Source organism: Myotis davidii, unplaced genomic scaffold (genome assembly GCF_000327345.1).
Source record: "Myotis davidii unplaced genomic scaffold, ASM32734v1 scaffold973, whole genome shotgun sequence".
Classification (NCBI taxonomy): domain Eukaryota; kingdom Metazoa; phylum Chordata; class Mammalia; order Chiroptera; family Vespertilionidae; genus Myotis; species Myotis davidii.
In genome coordinates, this window is record NW_006284945.1 from 711086 (window position 1) to 732397 (window position 21312).

The 21312-nt window shown below is 42.4% G+C and overlaps 1 protein-coding gene across 1 annotated transcript in view; it reads right to left on the bottom strand.

Annotated features, from left to right (window-relative positions):
• The window catches only part of PITX2 (paired like homeodomain 2), an 18983-nt gene extending 14837 nt beyond the window's left edge, over positions 1-4146 (bottom strand). Inside the window, exons 1-2 of the mRNA XM_006755235.2 lie at positions 4114-4146; positions 278-333 (exon numbers count right to left, since the gene is read on the bottom strand). Coding sequence (XP_006755298.1) covers positions 278-323 — 46 coding nt within the window. The 5' untranslated portion in view covers positions 324-333; positions 4114-4146. The remainder of the gene's footprint in view (positions 1-277; positions 334-4113) is intronic.
• Positions 4147-21312: the final 17166 nt, after the last annotated feature.

The window sequence follows — 21312 nt, forward strand, 5'->3', positions numbered from 1 at the left end:
AGACCCAGTTAGAAAGAAGAGCGGGGGGCACTCCGGTCTCGGGGACCCTCTGGGCCACGCGGAGCAGGGGGCGTCTCTCTCTCTCTGCGCCTCCCAGGTTACCAACAGCTCCCGTTGCGGGGCGGGGGGAACGGGGTTGGGGCTTAGGAACGCAGCAAGCGGCTCCCCCTGTTTCGGGTTCTGATTTCCTTCCTTCCTTCCCTGGCCGGCCCCTCTGCGAAGTGCCCCACGCCGCGGCCTCACCGTCGGGGGACAGGGCAGGAGAAGCGAGTCTTACCTAATTGCACACACGCCGACACTAGTTTGCGGCAGTTGGTCTCCATTCCCCGTTATCTGCAAAACAGAAGAAGGCGGGCGGTGTGGAGCGGCGGTCCACGCGAGCGCAGGGCTCTAAGGAGGCTCCTGGGGGAGGGGGGGCGGGCGACCTCCACACCCACAAGTAGGCGCCTACTCTGTGCCAGGTTCTCGGACCTCCCAGCCGCTGTCTCCCAGATCCAGCCCAGCCCAGCCCGGCCCTGGAAACGAGGGGGAGATTTCCCTCCACAGCCCCAGCGAATGGGCCCACGGGCTCTAGGCCTACAAAGAGACCGCGTTCTGGGGTCCTAGGCTGCAGATCTACTCTCCAGAGCTCTGTCAGGGGTTAAGAGCCCCTCTGAACACCATGGTAACCTTGGCAGATGCAAACTTGGGGGGGGCGGGTGGAGAGGCCTTTTATCTTGGGGAGTTGTATGCGAAGGCCACACCATTCAGCACAGCGCTGCTCTATTAGTTGGAACTCAGTAAACATTTGGAGAATGTCAGAGTCCACTCGCTCCTGTCCTAGACAGCAGCGGCCCTCGATTTTCTGCAGCTCTAAAGCGAACAGGACTCTAAGGCTCTCGGCCTAGGGGTCTCCTGGAACAAGCCTTCTTTGAGCCTCTCATCCATCAGGAGCTAGTTTTCCATATTTAGCCACACTTCTCCCTGGAGATACTAACCCAGCCATTTATTTACCCTAAAGTATGATTTAGGATCACAGAGGAGAGAAGCGGTGTGGCCAGGGTGAGACTGAGAAGAGCGGAGTAAACGTCCCCAGAAGGTTTACTTCCCCCCAAGGATGGAGAAATAGCTCCGAGACCGGCTTCCCCAGTTCTGCCCCTTCTGCTCCGAGGCAAACCAAATCTTTTTTCCAAATCTCCAACCACAACGCAGCGAGCCTCACGTTTAGCGCGCTCCCCCTCCTCCGCCACCAGCAAACCGGGAGAAGTGGGTGGTGAGGGGCTCTGTGGGGTTGAGGAGAAGAGCTGCGGCTGCTTTTAAAGACAGAAGAAATGAAAGAAGGCCCCGGGCTCCGCAGGACCGTGGATCTCTGTGCCTGCCTCCTTCTGCGCTCACCAGGGTACGCGGCGGCGGGAGGGCCCGCAGCCCCGGAGTAAGGGCTGAGGGTGGGCCAGGGCGTTGCCTTTTAGCCGAGGGGCAGAGGCGGGCGGGTCGCAGCGGGCCTGCCTCTGGTCTGAGTCGCATTTCTCTGCCCCTTGGCCTCTCCTGGAAGGAGCGGGAGGGACCCGGGGCCTCTGGCCCAAGTGGCTGCCCAGAGGAGGGGCAGCGGCGTGCGGATCCGAGGGTCCAGACCGCCCAATGGTTTTCCCACCCGCCAGCGAGATCAGGGGCTCCGCGGCTCTTGGCGGGGCCCCGGGTCCCAGAAGTAGCAGTTTGGCGGTTCCAGATTTAGTGATTCTGCAGTAAAATCACAGGATTAGTCCCTGATTGAGATGTCTGTTCGTGAGATATTACAAAATTCATTATCACAGCTTTCTACTAACTCGATATGAAGTAACACAGATGGGATTTTATTAGTCCAGACTTCAAATGTTTACTTATGATAATTTCAGGGGAAATTTGCATGTCATCATCATTTCGATAATCTTTTTTTTTTTCTTCCCCCCTTAACGTCTGAACTGGCTGCATTATTAGCCGGTGGCCCTGGCATTGCAGATGGTAACTGCAAATAGTTTTTATTTTCTGAAAGAATGAAATATACAAAAGAAAAAGATCCGGGCCACTCTATAGAAAGTCAGTCAATTATCACACGCATTCTCCCCCACTCTCAAGCTTCGGTTCTGTGGACCAAAGTAACACGAAACAAATCTTCAAGAACTCTCCTCTAAAGATTGTAAAGAAGGTCAAGACATGTTCCTTAGCTCACTCCAGTGTCCCTGTGACTTGGGGATTGACTTGGTGGTCAAAATGAGCCCTGAAACCTGCATTTATTTATTTGTATTTGTATTTTATTGTTTTGCTTCACAGAATGACCAGGCCTCCTAGATGAATAAAGTCTAAATAACTAGTGAAGATAATTAAAATTAAAAAAAGAAGTTTCCCAATTCCTGCCTGCCGATCCTTACATGTGCCCCTGTCAAGACAAGTCTTACAAGACAAATTTGGCTGCGGGATTTAAGGTCTAGCTTCCCTGGCTAATTTCACAAATTAAGATGTGCAACTTTTACTGATAGAAAGTTTTTACCCCGAAAGTTCATGTCCTGGTTGGAGAGTATATGCCAGGGGACCTTGCTCTGTCCAACTTGAGTTTTCTATTGTGAGCATGCTAAAAGCACTAGACAGCTAATAAAGCACACTGAATCACAGGGGCCAAGACAGGCAGGCGGGCACTAAGAAATCAAACAATTCGCTTAAAATGAATTTCTAATGATTGCCATAAGAAAAAATTGCTGGAAAAAGATAGTACTCATAATTCTAAATCCTTTCACAATCCCTCCCCTTTCCTTTCATTTGGACACCCTATAATAAAATCTTCAATGGAAAATTTAAAAATAAACAGCACAAGAACATATGTTTTAAATGAACTAAATTGGGGAGATTAGCCAGCAAATTAATTCTCAGTAGGTAATTATTTAAGGACATTAAAATACTGCACAACACAGTTCTGTAGTTTACCAGTGTAAGCCTTCTTTTAAACCAATTAATATTGATGCGTTAGGAACACTTGAGGAACAATGCACCTGAATGATTTAAGTATGGTTTTGCTGAGATAAAGTAAAACATTCCATAAATGAAGTAGCTATTTAGTTTTTAGGGAAAGTTTGATTATTGAATTATTGCATGATTATTTTATGTTGCATTCACAGAAATCTTCAAGCTATTTTGCTTAATTGCTTTGTTTCTTTGGAATAATTGGTATTAGAGTTTTAGATGAATTTTCTCCAAAATGATATTAAAACTGTCCTTAATTCTTATTAGTGGCCTACAAAGAATTCAAGGGCATCTCTCGAAATTAGGTTAATTGTTCATTAAAATGTTTTCGAATGTATGAATTCCTATTATTTTAATTTATTGTAGCAAAATATTTTTCCATTTAGTTTACTTTAGTAAGACATAATCCGTGCACACACACAAAAAAGAGTAAAAATCAGACTACCCTATGATGGGTTGGTTTCTAAATTGCTTAGGAAAAGTAAAGCCATTACATTGGAATAAAAGAGGAACGTACTTCTCAGATTTAGAATCATTTTTTCCCCTTACTTGACATTTGGAAGAGTCCTTTTCCGTGCACCCATTTAAAATGTATCTCTTGAAGGGTAAGACTGGAGTTGACTGGCGATCAATTTAAAGGATTTATAAGCCGAAGTAATTGTGTGAGCTTGGCATCCAGTCCTGGCTCCCAGGTAATTCGTTTGGGCCTGAGAGGTCACTCCCTGCCAGTTGAGATGGAATCTTTCTTCCAGTTGGTAACAATGGGAAGGGGGCTGCTCTCCCAGTAGCCCAAACTTGGTGCCCAGCCCTGGATCTCGGGAATGCTAATCCCCAGCCCGAGGATCTGTCCCTGCCGCGCTGGCACCGAGATTTCGGGGAAGAGACCTCGTTTGAAATGCCAGCCCCGATCTCGCTTCCCACTCGACCCCAGCGCCCCATAGATTGTTCGCGTCTGCGACTGGGGACGCAGGGAACGGGGCTTTGCAAGTTCTGTTTGCCAACAGCGTTACCTCAGGGGTGGGGGGCGGGGGGAAGGCATCCCCAGGAGCTACAAATCACCGACAGCGAAGATTCTCCAAAGTGGAACCAATTCTTAAACTCGCATGATCTCACACCCTCGCGGGGCGGACGGCCTCCACTTACCCGCTACCGGGAGGAAGCTGCCGCCTCCCTGTCTGATCTCGCTTTAAATCCCTGGGTGTGGATTCCAGGAGCCTTTGTACACTCCTCAGGATCTATGCCCTCAACCCTCTCTGCTCTCCTCTCCATGCCCTCTCCTGCTCACCTTCCCCTCCCCTAGTAGCCTTAGCTGGTTTTAGAAATTTCTAGAACAGCACTCAAGGTAGATAAAATAAAACGAAAGTTTCCAAAATGAACACATGCCCATCTTATCTTTAAAACAGGGTTTGCTTACCTTGGCCAACTCTCGTCCAGGGGCTGCGAGGAGTAATTGGTTCCAAAAGTGCTTCCGTCAAAGTAGGATTTTTAATTAAGGAAAAATAAACTTAATGAAAAGGTGGACCAGAAACAAGGGAACGGGCCGGGCCGGGAACGTGCCCCCAGGAATGGAACAAAGGACAGTGTGCAAGGGCTTGTTTGGGGCGAGGCCTGTGGGGTGTGAATCTGAGTGTGCGGGTGTGTGACCTTCTCGCAGGCCTGCAGGGCTGAGGGAAGAGGTCACGGAGACCAGGAGAAATCTGGAGAAGTGGGGTGAGTGGGGGGCAGTCAGGAGCGAGCGAGCGAGGCCAGTCAACCCGGGAAGGCCGGGCCGCTCGGCCCCGCACCCAGGCTCCCAAGGTCAAGGCGAGGGGAACAGGTACGCGGCACCCAGTGTCCGCGCACAACTGTCCGCGAAGAGATTGCGCTGGACAAGGCGCAGGCCCTCGTAGAGTCTAGAATTTCCTCTGCTCTACCTACACTCAGCGAGTTCACTCCGGGTCACGGCTATCTCATTTTTTAAAATGACGAGGTTAAGGTTCTTGTTGAGCATGGTATTAAATTGCACGGGATGTTGGTGGGGGTGGGAAGGGAAGCTCCCCTCAAATCCACGTTTTCTTCTCAAAATCAGAGAACAAGTGAAGTTCGAGAGGTCATTTTCACCCGAAAAGTGTGCCCTAGTTCTAAACCCTGATGTTTCGATTTCTTGACTGGAGCAGGGCCGGGAGCAGGATACTTCGCTCAGTCTTGCCCTTGGATGGAAGGGCTATAAATATGATTCGCCTGGAAGCCCAGGTGTGAAGGCTTCTGCCAGGCACATTGGACAAAGTTCTCCCAGTCTCAAGGGCATCCTGCGAATGCATGTTTTTGGAAAGTGTTGGAAAACAGCCATAGCTCTCGGTTGGGTTTTCCCACCAATATTAGTTCCCGCACAGGAGCAAAACGCAGCCAGGTCCGCCATCAAAGAGCTCTCCCCTGTGGCCCCCAGTAGAGAATAAAGTTCTCTCTAAAAGTTGCATTGCCCTTCTTACATCAACGTACCAATTCTCGACATGTTAGGAAAATAGAACGACTTGTGAAATATGTACATTAAAAAGGCCTGTCATGAAAATAATCCCGGTCACCACATAGGTTTGGGGGCTTTTCCTGCATATGGGGGCTGTCTGGAACATGTTATGTGTTCTGTTGAATTACTCCGTGTTTTGAATTCATTTGAGTTAGCAGTAAAAACAGGCAAACAAACTTGCTCAATTTGTTTTGAATGCTAACTCCCTTCCCTTTGAAATAGCTAACAGTCGACAGATGGACTCATTTTATGGGAAGGGTTAGCTTCTTTAGCCACGAAGAAAACTGAAGAGAGATCTACATTTTAAAGCCATTACTGAACCTCACGTAACATCCGTGAAAACCCAAACCTCCTCCCTTTACCAGGTGAAAATTCAAGACAGTTTTACTTAAGGGAAGAGACAGGAGGGGGACATGCCCACGTGCTGTTATTTTTTATTTTATTTTTATTTTCCCCGTCCCTGGGTTTCTGGAATCTTGCTGAGGCAAGAAAATAAAATCTAATCAACAAGTCTGACAACTGAAATCTAAAGTTACAACGTACCGGCAGATGTTTTCCAAGAGAGACATTTTCATCTCTGCTTATCAAACATTTCTCCTACCCCCACCCCCGAATGCTGGGTTAATGTCCCCCTCCCCTCTTTTTCTTTTCATTTTATAGAGATTAAGAGACGCTCAAGCAGAAGGGCCTCGCCTTCGTCTGGTGGCAGGGATGGGAAATCTCAAGGAAAAGTGGTAAAGGAGTGAGAAAATCAGAGACAGGACGATTCAGAAACTCCGAGACCAGGGAGAGAGACCCGGGCTGCAGCTGGGGAGCCGCGCAGATCTGCGCGTGCAGCCCCCTCCCCTCTGGATTCGGAGGGTTGCTAACCAGGACTGGGATGAAGGGGCTTGGGGAAGCTCACGACCCCTCGTCCCCTTCTGTCTGGAGTCTCGCCTGCCAGGGGCTGGTGAACCCTAGTCCGGCGGGCGGGCCGTCGCAGACACCGCTCTGAGCTTTTGGGGTCCTCGCCTTGCCCAGCGCCAGTGCAGCTGAAGTGAGCAGCTGGTGGGAAATGCAAATGGCTCCTGGAGAAATAGAAGATACAGAATGATTCTCATTCCCCCCTCGAGTGTGTGGAAGGAGCTGGACATACGTTTCACGCTCCTAATCCTTCTTTTACATTTTTAGTCATACTCCTATTAAACAACTAATTAATGCCCAGAACCACGGGGGAATACATTAGGCATGCAGCGGGGAGGCAGGGTGCTGGGGGGGCTACAAACCGCCGAGCTGCTGTAAGCTGTGGATTTCAGGTTTTCCCTGTCAGAGCAGAAATGGAATAGTGGGCCCTGGCGACGGGCCGTGGCCATGGGATTTAGATTCCGATTGCTCCAAATTAGGAAGGGGTGGAGGGAGCGTCCCAGCAAAGCCAGCACACTGCCCTGCAGTTGTAAACAAGGTTGCAGCTTCGAAGGTACCACCGGCTCCTTAAGGGCCGAGTAGCCGGGTGGGGAGGCGCTGACCTCGCCTATCTGTGAATTTCCAGGATGTTACATAAACAACGCGGGTCGGCTCTCCTGGTATTCCTTGAAGAGACTCGGTGCTCTAGAATATCTTTAATTTTTTCCCCTCTCGTGTGTACATCATTTTTACTTTTCCAAAATTTTGAAACAGGTCTGAAGAGGATAACCTTCCCACTGGACTATTTCCCCTAGCTCTTCTTTCTGTCTTTTTCTGCCCTGGGGTTTAAGGTGCGGGAGACACCGGGAAATAAACATCCCCCCCCCCCTCCAACCAGCCCGGGGAGAGCGCTCCTTGACGGAACAGGGTCAGAGAATTTTTAGTGAGGTTCTGAATGATATCCCTTCCTTTCATATTTGAAGCAAGTGACAGAACTGTTAAGAGCAAGAATCAAACGGTGAGACTCCGGGAGGACATTACATTTTCTGATCAAAGAGGGGCAAGACCAGGGACACATGTGGGGTGACCTCGGCCAGCCTTCACTCCCCCAAAGAGTGAGGATTTGGGGGAGGTACAGTATTATTTTACAGCCCGCGGGACGGGCTTCGTGCTACCATTGACTTTCTCACTCTGGATTATGATCTCAACCCTGGCAGGCAATTTCCCAGCTCCTTATCTGACAACAAGCGAGTATGTAAATACCGATGGCTAGAGATGTTTAACTGCCTCAAACATTATTGATTTGTTGGCGGTTCTAAATTTTCTCGCCAGTCTTAGGTCTTGTTTCCGAATGATCTCTTCAGGCGGTTTGATCAGAATGTCCGATGCTACAATACAATAATTGTTTTTTTTATATAAAAAAAGGCATTTAAGATGAACCAGATGATTTGCATATAAATTAAAATTACTCTGCGTTGCCTATTCCGGTGTCGTATAATCATTTTGAAATTAGTACTTAACCACTAGAGCTAAAAGAATAGATAAATGTCTGTATTGACTGACTAATGAATTACCTAATTAAAACGTCCCGGGGATGCGGGGCTCCGGAAAGATGGTTAAATCAAGACATTTTAGGGAGGGATGAGGGTAGGATGAGTCACAGGCCGCTGTCTGGAACTCGGGATGGAGATCCCGTGATGCGGAGCTTAATCTGGGAACCCTGGTCCTTCTCTGTTGTGACTGATTTCGTGCTTGTTGGTAAATAAACGAAGGGGAAGGAGCGCTTCGTCGGCCGCGGTCTAACCCAGAAGTGCTAACTCCCGGAGCCGCCGGGCCAGCCGGGAGGTGTGTGGCCGGCGGTCGGGCCAGCCTTCCCCTCGCCCTGCCTCGCGGGCCGTCTGGGCGAGCGGCGGCCGGGAGCTCCGCGTGATCCGAGAGCTGGAACTCGCGCCGACAGTAATAGATATGCTAACTGAGCACTTACCTGCGTCCTGAGAATAGGAATAAAAGGTAGCTCTTCTGAGGAGAGGCGGTGCAAAGGCACGCCAGGAGTTCAGAAAAGGCTGGCGGCGGGGAAATCTGTAGCCCGGGGGCTCGCCAACATCCCCTTTCATTTCAAGCACTTATTGATTTGCTGTTGTCATCTTTGGCGACGCAGAAGGACACTTGAAAGAATTTCTGATGGGGCTCTGATCTCAGAAAGGAGGTGACCTGCCTAGGCTCTCACCAAATTCTTAATTACCACATCAACTGCTTTTTCATCCCCCCACTCCACCTCCTTCCCCCGTGGCAACCGAGTTTGCTTATTCTTAACTTTTTAATTATTCAGAAACTTCCTTACAGCCATTGGCTTCCCTTTTGCAGAGGTTTTCTCCTGGAGTCTTCTCCCTCCCTTCCGCATGGGAGGGTCTGGATGTTGACCCCTCTGACCTTTGGCACACCTGGGCCTTTCAAAATCTCTCAGTCTTTTTAGCTCCGAGGAGGGAAGGCCCACCCTCTCCACTATGTGCACCTACGGGGAGCGGAGCGGTGAAGACTTAGACTGCCCTCGAACCTAGGGGATCTCAGAGGTATTCTCTTTTCAGTTGCCTTTTTAAAAATTATATATATATATATGTATATATATATATTTTTTATTGATTTTTTACAGAGAGGAATAGAGAGAAACATCCTGCACACCCCCTACTGGGGTTGTGCCCTTGACTGGAATCGAAACTGGGACCTTTCAGTCCACAGGTCGATGCTCTATCCACTGAGCCAAACCAGTTAAGGCTTCAGTTGCCCCTTGAAATCTGAAATGCCTGGCTGCTTTTCCTTTGATAGTTCTCTCCCTTGCCCATTCCTTTCTTAAAGCAGTAGGAACATGGGTGCAAATGTGCCCATGACATCTCCACCAACATTCTTTACCAAACTGTAGGCAAAGAGGAACGAAGGCGGGGGTGTCAGGAATCAGAATTCCCCATCAAGGATCCCTCAGTCAACGTGGGCCAGCATCTACAATGATTCATGCAAGCAGGAGGCCCCCAGGAACCTGCACCATGGGACAGCCGGTAAAGCCACAGTAAAAAGCAGAATAATTTCAGGATTATTTCATTAGAATGAAAATTATGTTTCTGGGTTTTGTTTGTAACTATCTAGTTTTTTTAAAAAAATATTTCTTTATTGATTTCAGAGAGGAAGGGAGAGGGAGAGAGAGAAACATCAATGATTATGAGAGAGAATCATTAATTGGCTGCCTCTTGCACGTGCCCTACTGGCGATCAAGCCCACAACTTGGGCATGTGCCCTTGGTCAGAATCGAACCTGGGACCCTTCAGTCCACAGGTCTATGATCTATCCACTGAGCCAAACCGGCCAGGGCGTTAACTATCTAGTTTTAGCACATGCAGTATTGACAGGAAAAAATGTGTCAGCATGGTTATTGGGATCAGAGAGGAGCAATACCTTAGGCTCATCAGTGAAAAGAAGACCCCCCCCCCGCCCCCATCCCTGTCTACATAGTTCTGTGGTTTAACTTCATCTAGAATAGAGGGAATAGATAAGACATAGCTGCTTTAAATATTTTTATGCATTGTGACCAATCTTAGCTCCCATTAAAATGAGCTATCCAGAATTTCTTTTAACTCAAGATGCTTCTATCTGTGGGCTGATGCTCTAACCACTGAGCAAAAATGTATAGGGCTACTGTGCTGGTTTTAAAATGATTTTTTTAATCAGCATAATCTTCAAATTAAAAAAAAACCTAGTTTTCAAATAAAAAAACTAGTATAATAATCAACGCTACTAGCTTTCACTCCCTCAGAATTTCCATTTTAGTTATTGCAAGAAATAATAATAATTTGTATTACTACATGCATTCCTTTTACTTTTGGGGGTGGGGTGAGTTGGGTCACACCATCACCCCTACCACAAACAAAATCTAAAAGCTAAATTCTTTCTTGTATAATGATTGATACTTGGAATGCTTCTGACATACTTCACATCATCCCAAAAATGTACTCGTGAACTTTCTTGGAATTTCAAGCAAAAGTTTGTAGCAACTAGAACAACTTGTCTCCGGGAAGATAAGCTCTTGAATGTGCTCTCATTGTCTGGAGGAATGGACTTTGGAGCAATGAAGGAGGCTGGGGACCTTGGAGGTTGTCAGCCACTTCAGAGAAGACAAGCGGGAGTTCAGCGAAATGACTAGGCAATGGTCGGATTCCCATCCTGGGTTTCTTCTAAACTGAAGCATTGATTTCCCCACCGTGGGATCCTGAGGCACCTGGCATGTATGTTGATCACTCCTCTTGGTCTTCCCCATGTGGTTTTATAGAAGATCTCTGGTTCAATGATGTCTGCTGTTGTAACTCTCATACTTATTATAATAACCTTAACGTTCAAGTTTTGATGCATTTAGCTGACAGCTGCTCTGTCAGGAAGCCGTAGCATACAGAAGAGAGGGGACAAGTAAAGACTCACTGTAACTCAAATTCAGACATGTTTAAATGACTTAGATTGTGGAAAAAGTCTGGCAGTGCTTCTGGCTCCCTGGGCTTTCTACTCCCAACTTCATGTGGACCATGGGAGAAAGCCTCTGGCTCATGAGGTGTAATGAAATCTGGGTTTTAAGAAATACTAGTGATAGCATTTGCACTGAGAACACAGTGAAGTCAAAGCTTGGTATATACAAAGTGGGTCTGGTAATTTGAATTAGTAGTGATAACTAATAATTACAGAGTGCTTAGTTTATTTAGCCATTGTACTAAACATGTTTGTATTGATCATCACAGTTAGTCCTTATATCAGCATTATAAGGTGGGTTCCATCATTTACAACTGAAGATGGTGAGGTGTGGCATTATTATGTCCCTGGCCCAAGGTCATCCAACTGGTGAGAACACAGGCTTCTAACCAGAGTGACTAGGAAATTACTTCCGATCACATAGGTGGCAAGTAGCACAGTGGGAATTTGAACCTAGGTTTGTCTAACTCTGAAATTCCAAATGTTAACTAGTACACTGAACTGGTGGTGAACATAACTGAAGAGTCAGAATCCTCTGGGGGAAAGAAATATAGAAACTCCATGCAGAGACAAGAAAAGAAAATATGTTAATTGGGGGATGGATAAAGTCAGAAATGTTTTAAGTGCTAGAGAGAAGGAATGGAGAAATGATTGAATTAAGGAGAACAGGAGAACAAATTTCTAGTATTTGCACTTGGCAGGTCATTCCAGGAGAGAGAAAGATATATTCAGGCACATTTTTTAGTAGTAGGGAAATTAATGTGCAAATTGTTAGGTTGGCTTGACCCTAATATAAGATCTCAGGAATCTAGTTTATAAGCAGTCTCTTCTAAAGTTTCCAAGGGAGAATAAAATGCCTAAATTGTGGTTTGAGTAGTTTTATCCCAGAATCAAAGGGAAATGTAAGTGTGAGGACAGCCATGTTGCAGGAACATGCAAGTTGAGTGGGGGAATGAGATCCAGAGCGCCAAACTCAAAGGAGAAGCGAGACTTCACCTATCATTTCGTACCTCTGTCTAGTTTACACGCTCATCTCTATCTCTATTGCTAAGTGAAGTCATTTTAAATTACAAGTGAGATGACCTCTGTGCTGAAGAAGAAACTTTGGGTGGAGGGGTGTCAAGAGACAAATGCAGGGGAAAGATAGCAATCCAAGGACACAGTCTGTGGGGAGCAACTCTGAATCAATATACTCGTTGTCGGTAGGAGAACATTAGCCAGGAGAGAATGCCAGTGAGCCTTCTGAGAGGTCCATTTCATCATGATCCTGAAGGTTATTTGAATTCAAGTTTGTCTCCCTTGTAGAAAAGAATCTAAAATTGGTCCCATCTTAGCCTTTTCCAGAAGGTATAATATGTGCATGCATGGTTTCCCAGTTTTATGAAGCACAGGAGGAGAAATGAAAGACTCAATCCAGTTTCCTGCCCCCCACCCTGAATCTCTTATTTCTTTGTGCTGTGTGTAGAGTAAGGTAACATGAGGAGGGGGTCCATATAAAGAAAAAATAGTACATGGTTCATTTCTAGGAGATGTCAACATGTGCTGTCACAGGAATCCAGGCTGTCCCCAAATGCTATGGGACTTTTGAAAGTAAAGTTTGAGAGTGCACAGAGCCTTATTTTCCATCTCTATCCTGTGGGTCTGAGAGTCAGTATTTTTCTAAATGGAAAAGAGAAATTAGGATTCATAGAAAATAAGAACCTGAAAGGATCTAGAAAATGCCCCCACCCACCAGTCTACATTTAAATTATCCCAGAAAGATAGCCAGTTGCCCCCTTCAGCAAAGAGTTTCCTCTCCTAAGGTCCCTTGGTAACGCATTGGGACGCTTCATAATTTCACAGATACACTGTGTAACTGTGTACTGCCTGAACTCCAGTGAGTGAAAAAAATGATGTCATGTCAAATTGTTCTAATTAGTAGAAGGATTTCTTCTAGAGTCGTCCAAATATTTCATGTCTTTTACCCTCCAAAATTATATGAAAACATGATAGGGTTCATTTAACACATGGAAACCATAGGGACTTTCAAGAGTTGTCCTAACTATACGTAGCATGGCACCAGAAGAACTAAATTAAAAACGAAGTCAGAAAATTTTCTGTTCAAGGCTTTCCTAGCAGTCCTGTCACTTCTTGGGGCGAGTTATTATCTTTCTGTCTGAGAAAAGTACACGTTTCATTGTAACTCTGTCTGTCTGTTTGTCTGCCTACGGGTACTTTATCTGTTAATCCATCAATTTATCTCCTTGCTAGTTTTCTAATACACCATAAGTTAACCAATGTTGATAAAATTTCACCCTTACCACGAGTGCTACTTGAGCAGACTGAGATGGTTGTCATATTTTTCAGCTATCACATGTAACTAACAGTGCTGCTACTGTTTAAGTGCCATAATTTGGTTCTTATCTGGAAATTGCACACATACCACACTTTATCTCCTGGGGGACGCCTCCATTTATTTGCACTTTTGATATTTATGCCGTCTGCTGGGAGGATGTTGATCATTTTGTTCATGTCACTCTTGGGGTTGTAACAACTGCCCTTTGTTGATGTGTGTGTGTGTGTGTGTGTGTGTGTTTCTTTACAGGTATATTTAGTTTGTTTCCCAAGCCTGACTTTAAGAAGCTGAAGTAATTGGTGCACTGTAAAATGTTTGAGTTTTCTGAAGCAAAATGTGGGAGTAATCTCAAAACAATATACATTGTTCTTTTCTGATATAAATGTTCTTTCTTCTTTCAGATGAACATATTCCATAGTTTTTGAGAAGTCCCTTTTACTGAATGTGATTTTTGAATCAAAAGCAAAAGGATTGCCACTGTTTTCTTTTTTGATATTTACTTTCCTTATTCTCCCCTGAAGTGCCTCCTCTTTTCCCCTCAGAGATGCATTCACTGAGAGTATTTTGTATCATATCCTATAGGAAAAGCTGCAAATTGTACAGGTTAAAGCTGCATCCTCATTGTTCTTTATTCCGGCCCCCCAAGACCCCCACAGTCTACAACTCATCCTTTCCCGAAGCATTGCCATTTTACTGGTTTTTGTTTTGCAAAAATAAAGTAGGATCTAGAAAAGTCAATAAAAATAAAAATGCTTTTCATCTTGAAATATGTATTTATTGTTTTCTTATAGTTTAGAATAGAAAGGATACATAAAGAATACGCCCTCTCCTCATCCTCCACCCTCCTCAAACCCAAAAGATATGTTAAATAGAGAGAAAAAGTAAGAAAGGAAAAGGAATGATTGAACTAAAACGAGAAAAAAGAACAGAGGCAGGGTCTAGAATAGTGGGTTAATAAGATGATTCAGTTAATTTGGTAGATTCTTTTTGTGGAAATTTGTTAAACTGAGTCCTGGGTGTTGGGTATGATAGGTCTAGATCTTTACAGGGTATAAGCTGAGTTAAAAAAGAAAGACTAACTGAATATTTTAATTATATACAAATGATCACAGAAAAAGGCAAGGAAACAAAGATGGTTCAACTGACGTGATGGGTGCAGGGTTGGAGGAAGATGAGAGAATTACAGAGAGTAGGATGGTCTGCAGATTGGCTTGAGGAGAATGTTTTTTGAGTCTTTTGTTTCCCATGTTGAACTTAAATAGTATTACATTTTTAAATTGAAAATTTCATGTCTAATTACAGGTGAAGTTAACTTCCCAGTCCCTCCTGATTTAGTTTAAACGCTGCTATCTTAGTGTTTTCCTTTAAACGTATTGTTTGAAGGTTTGGAAACATTGGAAAAGTACATTATTTCCAGGCCCTTTTAAGGATTATTTCACTGAAAAGCTATAACCCAATCAGTGAGTTAGTCTCAACCGCAGAGAGCTCCCAGGATTTGAAGGAAGGCAAACTGAGAAATTGGACCAGGTTCAAGGTTGCTCTCACTTTGTTTTATTTCCAGACTCACAAACCTGAATCTCCCACAGATAAATATATTTATGAGAATTCTTCAAAAGAGCATATGTCCCGGAAGTTCCAAGTTTGGTGGTCACATAGCACTTGTGGAATGAGGAGTCTGCTAGACAGAAAGTTTGAGCCAGACGCTAGGGTAGAAGCCTTCAAGGTTTCTCTCTGTGACCATGTACAAGAGTCCTTGCAGCCTCCTAGGAGCCCACTTCTGTATTCGATTTATTAATGGTCATTGGCCTAAGCTGGGTCTGACTATGGCCTATAGATAGTGAAAGACAAAGGCATATATGTAGATTTGAAGAGTAGGGAGAAAACATTAAAAATCAACATTTCTTTGTGAAATTAAAAAATTAATTTTCTTTAAAATAGGATGAATACCTCACAATCCCTTGCTTATTTGTGGAACCTAAAAAAACCAACCCCCTGTAGCTCCTCCAAAGAAGCCCAGCTCATAGGTCCAGAGAACAAATTGGTGGTTGCCAGAGATGGGAGGCGGTGGGAGGATAAGAGAAATGAGTAAACTGTTGTTGTTTTCTAGTTTAAATAAGTATCTTTAAGACATATGTTCACATACTAAGCCTTTCAGATATGATTATGAGTTTAGATGTAACATAGATAAATCATAAAAAGATCTGCCAGCAAGGGGGCTTCTATGAGAGTTAAAAAAAAAAGAGTGAAATATTATGTCAGTGTAGCTTGGAATCTACTCCACTGCTTCAAAGGTATTAACATACACTGATGTCTTGCCATATCATGATCCACAATTGCATTCAATGTGATATGAAGCACATCTACACTAGATTGATCACCTCAGGACAGTGGTTCTCAACCTTCCTAATGCTGCGACCCTTTAATACAGTTCCTCATGTGGTGACCCCCAATTTAATTGTTACATATTGAACATAATTAAAGCATAGTGATTAATCACAAAAACAATAGGTAATTATGTATGTGTTTTCTGATGGTCTTAGGCAACCCCTGTGAAAGGGTTGTTCGACCCCCAAAGGGGTCGCGACCCACAGGTTGAGAACCACTGCCTTAGGAGAATTTAAAGCCCCCAATGTGACTTTTGCCTACCTTTTCAGCTGTATGTTCCATTTTTTTATTTTCAGATCTTAAAAGTATGATCCAAAACAGTACCCAAACATATTTTCTAAAAATTAACATTGAAAATAATTCTATAATTAACAGTTTTATCATAGTTAGAAAATAAGTGTTTGATTACTAAATTTTAAATTAAACTTTGCAAGTTAAACATAACATATAATTAAAAGGCAAAGGAACTCTAGAAAAGTATGTGCCACTAAAATGGAGCTAAAAGACTAATAATATCCATGTATAAGAAGCTTATATAGATTGACAAAAAAACCCACAAACACACAGCCCATGAACACCCTAATAAAATAATTCCCAAAGACATGGATAGACAATCTACAAAAGAAGAAATGAAATGTTTACTAGGAATGAAAAAGTATTCTGTTTCATTAGTGATTAAAGAAAAGCAATGATGGGACCCATTTGTCAAAAGGTTCTTTTGCTGAGTACAATTTTCATGGTTGGTTGCTAAATATTGTAGTTTTAGAATGAAACCTTGCCAACTACTAGAAATCTTGAATCTGGTAACCAATCCAAACTTGTAGTGTCACCATCACATTTTAAAATTATATTGCTGGGCAAACATCATTTCCTACCACTAGTTTAAAGAAAGCATAATAAACTTGCACAAAAAGAAAATATTATTCTTCCACCTTCAGGGAGACAGTAAATAGCATCAAATATCTGGGGAAAAACATTGTGATATCAGACTTTATTTCTGAAAACTTTAACAACTTTGAAATGATTCTGGAAAATAGAGGGTCAATTGAAAAATTAAATTTTCTCATGGGAAGAAGGGTTGTTCATTTTATGAAAGAAAAAACAAAGATGAATCTGGACAACATTCTGTGAAATTGATGTAAATCTAAACCTTCAACACAACTGATAACTAAGGGGACTGTGATATAAAAGTCACATATTCTTTACTACTGTTATGTTTTATTTGATAAACATTACTGTTGAGCTGAAAACTATCTCACTGTTTTGGAAGTCATTGACTGTGGTTTTCATTCTTTTGAACAATGGATTTTTTGGAGTTTTTTATTCTTACCATTTTTTTCTTTATATTTGACTTCCTATCTTTAAAAAGTACAAATAATCTGTCATAAAACATTTAAGAGAGTAAAGTAAGATCTCTCTCCTACTTAGAAGTAAAATATTAAACTTTATGATAGTGTTTTGTTTCAGTTAACTTTTAGCCCTTTTTATTTAAAAAGAGTCAAGTAATTATGAATATTTACTCTCAGTGCATACTTTTAATTCTATGCATAGAGAAATGAATATATGTTTAACTATTCCCAATAGGAGGTCTATGTAAAGCATTTGGATTTTAAATAGGCCACCCTGTATAACCATGTGTATAAATATTTATGCACATATATACATATACCATATATCAACATTTCCTGTAAATCCTATCTGCTTATAATTTTCACAACAAAAACAAGTAAAGAATAGAGTAAATAATAATCAAAATAAGAAAACAATTCAACTCATTTAGAGATCTCAAATATAAATTCTTTAAACAATTCTGTAATTAAAAAAAACACTGCCAATTTATTTATCAAAGATGTCGTCTCATTCCCTAGTGAGCTTATGTAGACCTTGTTTAAGATCTAGCACAAAATTTGACTGCACATTTCAGTGTGGAATAATGCTTAAAATATAAAATAATGTTTTATTTTTTTACAAAAGCATTCTCTAAAGTGTTAATTGTAAGAGAGCAAGCAATCCAGTTCAGATTTTCTTGCCTCTCCTAAATTCTTGCCTCCCCTAAATTCTTCATCCATAAGGTGATTTTCCTATAGTAGTAATAGCCAGTTAGAATATATTTAATAAAGGTTTGACTTTTGCCCTAACCAGTTTGGCTCAGTGGATAGAGCGTCAGCCTGCGGACTGAAGGGTCCCAGGTTTGATTCCCGTCAAGGGCATGTACCTTGATTGCTGGCACATCCCCAGTAGGGGGTGTGCAGGAGGAAGCTGAATAGATGTTTCGAACTCTCTATCCCTATCCTTCTTCCTTCCTCTCTGTAAAAAATCAAAATATATTAAAAAAAATAAAATAAAGGATTGACTTTTAATTTAAAAAAGAGTGAAGTTCCAATGGTAAGATCCTTATTAAGGATTATGAGGGAGCTTTTTATTTTTCCTCCCCAAGAACATATTGGCACAGTTACACGTAACTAAAATATCTGACGCTGACTTTTTTTTGAATAATGTTGGTAAGAGTTAATGTAAACCTCTTTGTCTCAGGTCAATTAAAAAAAAAAAAGTGGCCCTGGCTGATTTGGCTCAGTGGATAGAGCATTGGCCTGCGGACTGAAGGGGCCCAGGGTCGATTCTGGTCAAGGGCATGTGCTCAGGTCGTGGGCTTGATTCCCGGTGGGGGGCATGCAGGAGGCAGCCAATCAGTGATTCTCTCTCATCATTGATGTTTCTGTCTATCTCTCTCCCTCTCCCTTCCTCTCTGAAAGCAATAAAAGTTTTAAAAAATAATAAATAAATAACCTTTTAAAAAAATAAGTGACAGAGTCTTAGCAGTATAAAATGATAGGATGAAATAATTTTGGGTGGTGTACCATGGGGCCAGCTCCAATTCCTAGATTGTTTTGGCCCTGGGAAGGTAAAAATAATCCCTTTTTATTCATTCCAATTCTCTATGTCAAAAGGGCTGGCTAATTATGCTATTGTATTAAAACTGTATTGAAAATATATCAGAATTATAATTTATAAAGATTTTTATTTTAATCTCTGGATATTATATGTTCCATATGAACATTAACTGTTCTGAATTATATTTAGCATCTTTTGTTACTTGCCTTTTAAATGTACTCATAGAAAAGAAACTAGAAATCTGATTTGTTGTACTTTGTCATAATGAAGAGAATACTCTTAAGTGATATGCCTACAGCTTGTTAAGCAGGTTATCTTCTACAAAACAAAACAAAGGCAGGTTTTTTCTTTCTTTCAAGTTTTCATATATTAACCTGTGTCAGGCTTCTAAATGCTGCCTACCTGGGCTAGTTGTGCTGCTCCAGCTTAATTTTTGCAATAGAGAAGAAATAAATATGTAGATAAGCAGATAGAGACAAATAAATGCATGCAATGTTCACTTGAATTAGTCAAAATTTCTAAGTAATTCAATGTCAAAATAAAAACCATTGAAATAAACCATGTGCTTTCATTTGCTGTTTAGCCAAAGATTTAAAGATCTTATTTAATAAGTTCATTAATTTCATCATTAATCTTGTGAAATAAGGAATGAATGTAATTTTTCATTATAAAGATGAGAGACATGGGCCGTAACCGGTTTGGCTCAGTGGATAGAGCGTCGGCCTGCGGACTGAAAGGTCCCAGGTTCGATTCCGGTCAAGGGCATGTACCTGGGTTGCGGGCACATCCCCAGTGGGGAGTGTGCAGGAGGCAGCTGATCGATGTTTCTCTCTCATCGATGTTTCTAACTCTCTATCTCTCTCCCTTCCTCTCTGTAAAAAATCAATAAAATATATTAAAAAAAAAAGATGTAAGACATGGAATTAGTTAAATTTCTAAATGATTATTTAGGCTATGCACATGATTGCTGTTGTGTAGGACATGTATGTATGCTTTTGGAGTTGATGGTGTAAATATTATTCATCTGTGTGATCTTATCAAACTTCCTTAATATCAACAATTGCTATTTGTTGAATAAAAGAATAAATGGACCAAACTGACAAACTGTTCTTGTGATGAAAATAATCAGAACTAAAAATGCTATTTTGATAATAATTTTTAAAAACTTATTTATTTATTAAAATTATTTATTGTTTAAAGTATTATTTTGATTTATTAGACTGACCTGTGAGCAGCCTGGTTCATTTTTTTTTTAGCCTGGTACTTTTTTGTATGCTTCCCTCAAGCATACAAAATGCCCACCATAGGTCTATTATATGGGCCCACAGTTCATCTTATCTGTTGGTTAATGGGACAACCAAATTCTTTACCAGGCAATAGTTTGGGACTCTCTTATGTTCTTTTCCTTAAAATTATTTTGCAGTTTACTGTTCCATTAATTCAGACTAATGCTTCTCCCATTCTCCAGGCTGACGTGTAAGGTTTTGTTTTCATATGCATATATTTTGGATGATGATCCTAGCTCATATGTAATGAGTATACATTGGCACTACTGTCCCCATTTTGCAGATGCAAAAACTAAGACTTAAAGAGGAGAATTACTTCCCCAAGTTATCACAAAAACAGAGTGAGCAAATAGTCACAAGCTGGGATGCAGTCCAGGCCGGCCTGACAAGTCCATACGCTCACACTCACTTTCAACCGCCTGTGTTAGAGAGGAGGAGGATTCTAGCCCATGTACTTTCTGGGAACATCATAATTATACAGGAGAATTTTTTTTTTTTTGGATAAAGCTATGGGGAAATTTTGGGCATGAAAAAATAATCAAATATTAACAAAACACAATTATTTCAGGAAACATTCATTATACATCTTGATATTTTGGGGGCAAAGGAAGTGGTCTCAATAAATAAATTTGGGGAAGGTGCATGTGACAATGGAATAGACTTATTCTTAAGGATATGCACTGTCTTATTTTTTTCTTTCTTCATATATGAGTGTTTATTCCAATACTGCAGGCAGCATGGGAGAGCAGCCCGTCATTCACAAAAATCTGCTTTGCAGCCCCCGCATAAGCCAGCTGCTTGTATAGGGCAGGACAAAGAATACATGGGGCAGTAGGGATTACAGGCATGGGGAAGCAGGAGGCAGGGGTGGGACTCCTTTGTTTGGGCAACAAGGTTGTTAATCTTTCCATGGTAATAGGTAGTTCTTCAATGAGAATGGTTCCAAGGTTGATTCCCAGGTCCAAGGTTGACTCCCATGTCCTGGGCACGTACAACTCCCAGCCAGGTCAGAATGTCCTTTCTTTAACCAACACAAGGCAAGCATGTTTAACAGAGCATGATTAATATTTCCCATAATCATAACTAGTCCCCAGTATTCTATCTTTGCCCCTAACATTTCCCTACCGCTATTTCTATCATCTCAAAGCTATGAGATTAGTTTTAGATGAAAAGTCTCATCCCGCTGGAACTGCATCTGCTTCTGCCTTGAATGCAGTTCCCAGGGACGGAATACACCAAATGCAGGATCTTAAATATGCTTTCTATCAACTGAGAATTGTCAGAGAGATTAAAACAGCACATTCCTTTACATTCCTTACCACCATGGTTATGCTGCAACAGCAAATAATCTGTTGCTAATTTTCTAGAACTGCCTTCCTGACCTGGCTCAGCTCTTGATTATACAGCTCAGCTCCCCTGTATAGTCCTCGAAGTGGCATTCAAGGCCTTTGCCATGCTACAAACCAGCCAGGTCACTTCTGTGTTAAGGGAGCCTACCGTTACCAGCATAACAAAAATGGTCAAAGCAATAGAAGCAGCAGGCTCCACAGGTGGAG